At 57.0% G+C, this 1,299-nt stretch overlaps 1 protein-coding gene across 1 annotated transcript in view; it reads left to right on the forward strand.

Moving 5' to 3' along the window:
* The window catches only part of CC2D1A (coiled-coil and C2 domain containing 1A), a 29,561-nt gene that overhangs the window by 22,886 nt on the left and 5,376 nt on the right, over positions 1-1,299 (forward strand). Inside the window, exons 13-15 of the mRNA XM_011953395.1 lie at positions 265-387; positions 481-539; positions 628-744. Of these exons, the coding sequence (XP_011808785.1) occupies positions 265-387; positions 481-539; positions 628-744 (299 nt within the window). The remainder of the gene's footprint in view (positions 1-264; positions 388-480; positions 540-627; positions 745-1,299) is intronic.

A 1,299-nucleotide genomic window follows, 5' to 3' on the forward strand; every position in this document is an offset into this window, starting at 1 on the left:
CTGTAATTCCAGCTACTTGGGAGGCTGAGGCAGGAGAATCACTTGAACCCAGGAGGCAGAGGTTGCAGTGAGCCGAGATCGCGCCACTGTACTCCAGACTGGGCAACAGAACGAGACTACATCTCAAAAAAAAAAAGACCAGAGAAGGGTGACAGAGCCGTGGTTGGGGAATGCTCCCCCTCAAGGAAGAACAACATTTCTGCAGAGCCCTAGGTGGCCTGCTTGTCCCCCTTATCCTCCCACCACCAGCCTCGTCCTCCCCAGGTGCCGCCCGCCCCTGTCAACAAGGACGACTTTGCCCTGGTCCAGCGGCCCGGCCCAGGTCTGTCTCAGGAGGCCGCCCGGCGCTATGGTGAACTCACCAAGCTCATACGGCAGCAGCATGAGGTGAGGGGGAGGCCCCCAGCCCGTCCCCCAGGGGCGTGACCTTGCTTCCCCCTCTCTTCCCTTCCCTCGACTCACTGCCTTCTGTTTTCCCAGATGTGCCTGAACCACTCAAACCAATTCACCCAGCTGGGCAATATCACTGAAACCACCAAGTAAGTGCCCCGACCTGTGCCAGACACTTGCACCCCCAGCCACCCATCCCCGGGGCTAGGGACATGAGCAGGGCCCTCCCACCGGCAGGTTTGAAAAGTTGGCGGAAGACTGTAAGCGGAGCATGGACATTCTGAAGCAAGCCTTCGCCCGGGGTCTTCCCACACCCACCGCCCGCTTTGAGCAAAGGACCTTCAGCGTCATCAAGTAAGGCTCCTGATCTATGCCCCACCACGTGGCCCCAATGGCCCTTTGGTGGCAGGGGGGTGGGGGTGTGCTCCCCAGAAGCTGGCATAAGATTTACATCTGGAGGAAAGTTTGAATGGGTGGAAGAGCACAGAGCGTGCAAAGGCCCTGGGGCAGGCATGAGATACAAGTGAAGGATGGCGAGGGTGCAGTCACAGTGACACATTTGGGAAAGATCTAGAGAGTACAAAGGTGTATCTTGTCCCAGGGCCTGGGTGAGTCCACGGGAGACCAGAGATGAGTTATGGCTTTGGTGGGTGTTGGTCTTGGTACTATTAAGTCTTCCCACACCAGGAGGAGTGGGGATCGTTTTCTCCACTTTTTTTTTTTTTTAATTTTGAGATACAGTCTCGCTCTGTTGCCCAGGCTGGAGTGCAGTGGCGCAATCTCTGCTCACTGCAAGCTCCGCCTCCTGGGTTCACGCTGTTCTCCTGCCTCAGCCTCCCGAGTAGCTGGGACTACAGGCGCCCGCCACCACGCCCAGCTAATTTTTTTTGTATTTTTAGTAGAGACAGG

The sequence above is a fragment of the Colobus angolensis genome, unplaced genomic scaffold, assembly GCF_000951035.1.
Source record: "Colobus angolensis palliatus isolate OR3802 unplaced genomic scaffold, Cang.pa_1.0 Scaffold36, whole genome shotgun sequence".
NCBI classification, from domain to species: Eukaryota; Metazoa; Chordata; class Mammalia; order Primates; family Cercopithecidae; genus Colobus; species Colobus angolensis.